Source organism: Borostomias antarcticus (assembly GCF_949987555.1).
Source record: "Borostomias antarcticus genome assembly, chromosome: 17".
Classification (NCBI taxonomy): Eukaryota; Metazoa; Chordata; class Actinopteri; order Stomiiformes; family Stomiidae; genus Borostomias; species Borostomias antarcticus.
In genome coordinates, this window is record NC_140250.1 from 23,570,031 (window position 1) to 23,574,152 (window position 4,122).

The 4,122-nt window shown below is 51.2% G+C and overlaps 1 protein-coding gene across 1 annotated transcript in view; it reads right to left on the minus strand.

Moving 5' to 3' along the window:
* Positions 1-2,809, minus strand: part of LOC311320383 (uncharacterized protein) — a gene marked incomplete at its 5' end in the record, with an annotated part of 16,190 nt that extends 13,381 nt beyond the window's left edge. The window contains 5 exons of the mRNA XM_084452114.1: positions 542-652; positions 773-931; positions 1,467-1,573; positions 2,139-2,210; positions 2,747-2,809. Coding sequence (XP_084308240.1) covers positions 542-652; positions 773-931; positions 1,467-1,573; positions 2,139-2,210; positions 2,747-2,809 — 512 coding nt within the window. The remainder of the gene's footprint in view (positions 1-541; positions 653-772; positions 932-1,466; positions 1,574-2,138; positions 2,211-2,746) is intronic.
* Positions 2,810-4,122: the final 1,313 nt, after the last annotated feature.

Genomic DNA, 4,122 nt, shown 5'->3' on the forward strand with positions numbered 1-4,122 from the left:
GTTTCACCAACGTGGGGGAATGACGGCCAAACCAAATTAACCGGCTCATTAAAAGGACATTTCTCTCAAACGTGGTACGACCCAGTAGCAGAAATACCCCTCAACACAGAACACCAAGCGCTGTTCGTTTCTACCTAGATTTACTACAGTACCAACACACACACACACACACACACACACACACACACACACACACACACACGTTTCATTACTCTGAAAGTACATCCTTCCTCACTCGTTTCTTTCACTGATCTGATATGGACTGGATGGGAAACAGCTTTGTGGAGGAGCATGCTCTGTCACCTATGCAGACGCATTAGATCAGAGATTAGACCTAGAAAAGAGAGGGAGGGGGAGGGAGGGAGGGATGGAGGGAGGGAGGGAGAGAGGGAGAGAGGGAGGGAGGGATGGAGGGAGAGAGGGAGGGAGGGAGGGAGGGAGGGAGGGAGGGAGGGAGGGAGGGAGGGAGGGAGGGAGGGAGGGATGGAGGGAGGGAGGGAGGGATGGAGGGAGGGATGGAGGGAGGGATGCTCAAGCCTACCTCCTCCTCTCCTGCCGAACTGGGGGGTTGCCGGGCCTGGTGGAGAGGCTGGGCGCCGCCGCGGGGAGCGAGGTTCTCCTCTTCAGCCCGTTCTGGGGGGGGTCTCCTGGCCTGAGGCGGCCCAGTGACAGGGGCCTCTTGCTGCCGCCTGGAGGCGTGGCCCCGTCCCTGTCCTCCGCTGGACAGTCTCTCCGCCAGTCCTCCTCTCCCTCCTCCCTCGCCGCTCTCCACTCCTCTCCGCCGCCCTGGGAGCCCCGCCCCTGGCCCCGCGGCCTTGCGCGCCCCCTCCGCGAGCCCCTTGTGATCTCGCCGGCGCCTCGCCCCTTCCTGTCCAGGTAGGCCTGGCCCAGCTCTGTGGTCAGGACGTCCGTGAGGAGCAGCCTCGGCTGTCTGTGGGGAGACGGAACAGGAACCTTTGGAACCTTCGGAGCGCCCCGACCCTTCCTTCGCATTCTGGCCGTGCGGGACATTACGGTTCCCATCGACCACTGGCTGTTGCGGGTCATCTCACATAACTGCTAATCTGCGAGTTTGTTTGTGGGTGGGAGGGGCAAGACAGGTGGGCTGGGGTAGATAAACCCAGTAGGAGGACGGGGGAGTGCGTCCTGCCTGGTGAAGATAAGCCCTATCTAGCATAGGCCTCAGTAAATGAATGGGGCTTTTAAGCCACCATAAGTCATGTTTAGGGAAACAGCCCCATCTGGTGGATGATTGGGATACTGCAGCGTAAAGATAGAGTGAAAACCAATGAAAGAAGCTACACCTCCCAGTAGTCTGGGCTGGTAGAGTGGATCTTCATCTTAATACTGCGATATAGCTAAACCGTAAATGAATCATCATACAAAAATAATTATCTAGAAGCTTGCTTTGGACAAGACCTAGAATCAAACCTTTCCACATCAAGAATCCAAGTGCTGTGGCTTACCTGGAAATCCCCCGTTGTCCTGGCGCCCCCTGGCTGTGGTCCCACAATACTGCTCCATTCCTCTGCTGCAGGTCATGGATGTGCTCTCCTAACTGGCTCCAATGGATCTGTTAGGAGAAAGCAAGGAACGGGGGAGACAGTGGAAGGATGGAGAGAGGAAGGATAGAAGTTGGGAGAGGAGATGGGAGGATGGAGGGAGAGGGTGAATGAGGGGTAACGGGGCAGGAGGGAGAGAGAGGGGTTGAGGGAGAGAGGAGTGGAGGGAGAGGAGAGAGAGAGGGAGGGGAGAAGAGGAGAGGGGAGGATGGAGGGAGAGGGTGAATGAGGGGTAACGGGGCAGGAGGGAGAGAGAGGGGTTGAGGGAGAGAGGAGTGGAGGGAGAGGAGAGAGAGAGAGGGAGGGGAGAAGAGGAGAGGGGGAAGCGAGAGGGAGGAGAGCTTAGGTGACACGGATCTCTGATGACAATAACGAACAAAGCCTCAGAGAACAAGCAGGAGGGCCAGCTTCCCACACACAGATTTGGTTGGGCTCTAAGACTAAAAACAACCAATTCCGCTCCTATGGAGGTTCTCCGCTGAAAGGGGTTCTTGGTCATAGACAACAAGCCTAAGTTGAACCTGGGTGTGGGATGCAGGCATTAAGAGGAGTTCAGGGCCAGTGATGGGGGTCTACCTGTGCCTCTACCTGCCCACACCCTACCAGTGAGGATAGGAGTGCCTTGGGGATTTTGAGTGGGTTTCCCATCTAAAAAGCAAAACGGGAGGGGGCGGTTACTACGCTCAGGTAATTACACAATAACAGCAGCTTTCATGATATCTTAAAGTGGCAATCTCAAACTTTTTCATAAACACAAATGTCCATTTCGCCGCTCTCTATCGCTGATAAACGGTTCAGCGTGTTCTCCATTCACGAAAGCCGCTCCGTTCGCAGCATCGCTAAGTTTTGTGAATTGGGTGTCGGTGGCGACATTCCCACGCCGTATTCATTAGTGGCGCACTGTAGCATGATTGGTGGATGCGTTTTGTTTCGAAATGAACTCACCTGCAATTAGGTAACGCCAAAGACAATGAAACTGAATGAAACTGATGAAAATCCTCAAGATTGCCACTTAAGTCATGGTGATTATGCCACTTAAGTCATGGTGATTATACTATTAAAGTCCATCAATAAAATGGAACATTTGTGCTCTATTCTGCTCCCTGACTGAGATAGAATGAACGTTTCATCCATGATCTCTCAGTTACTATTCCACACTGGGAGTATAACCTTGCAAAACATACCATGGCGTTGTCCCCCTTCTCTACCGGCCGTGAGATGGTCAAAGCTTTCCTACGGTCCATCATGGTCGAGGGTCAGACAAGAACCCTTGGTAAGCTGCTTGAGCGCCACTCCTCTCTGAAATAAAGAAACCAGCATTAGACCCGGCAAGCAAACCCTGCTGTCATCTGGCTAACGGTATATAACGGTAAAGCAGCCTCAAAGACATTTTTTCACCAGGCAAACAGGCTCTTGAACAATGGACACTCATGGCCTGTTGCCTGCCTGCTTGTGTGACAGTCAGAATCAGACTGAATAGACTGTGCATAGACAAACACATACACACCATAAACACACCATACTTTCACTTTTGTATTGCACTGTTCTTTTTTATTATTATCTTGTAAATGATTATCCGGTTGTTGATGTAAGGCGGAGGAGCCCAGAACCCACACATTTTACTCTCTTATACTGTACTTGTATGAACGACGTAACAAATAAAGAAATCTTGAAGCAAGCATGTAACACCCGAGTTCCCCTGGGTCTGGCTGCCGTCGCGTTCCAGCTGGGACACCATTTTGTTCCGTCCTCCATGCGGCTTCACACTCGGGTTGCCACGGTTATCGGTATTACCGGTGTTCCTCGTGTTCAGCCAAACACCGCTGAATGACTGGCCCTCCGTCCCCACTGTTGTGTTGCTTTTTAAAAATCCACTTAGTTCATTTTCATGTATCAGCGCCCACGTTCCCCAAATAAAAACAAATTTGTAAGATACTAAGCGTGTCTGCTCTGCTCTCCTGTCACTGACAGTGTGGTGTCAGATTTCACTTTCACTATCTCTCTTTCTTTCACTTTCCTTTGGTGCAAACCAATTTAATCTTCACAGATGCGGCTGTAAGTAGGCCCTAAAAATTTGAGATCGACCGATATAGGCCGATACAGATAATTGCCATGTTGAGGTGGCCAATAGCCGATATTTAATGCCGATGTTCAATATCACATTAAACATATTTCAATGTGACACAATATTGTTTGTTTTTTTTACAAAATGACGAGAGAAAGCTGAATTAAAAAGCTATGCAAATAAAATAGTTTGGCTGCGTCCCAATATCCACCCTTGCACCAAAGTGCGCACTCCTGCACTTTGTGTGCGCGTACCCGCCAAGGGTGTCCCGTTTCTCATTTCGCGTTCACAAGGGTGCACCCTACACCCCCAATGCACCCTTTACGCGCCCTTCTCGTGAGTCCGCATTGATGCACACTTCGCTGAAGTGAATAAACCACAAAGTGAATAAACCACCGCCTATTTATTTAACTACCAACAGAGACCAACAGACGTTTAACTTCATCAAGCTCGGTCACCTCTTCAGGGGAGTTAGGTGTGCCTTTTATGGCATGT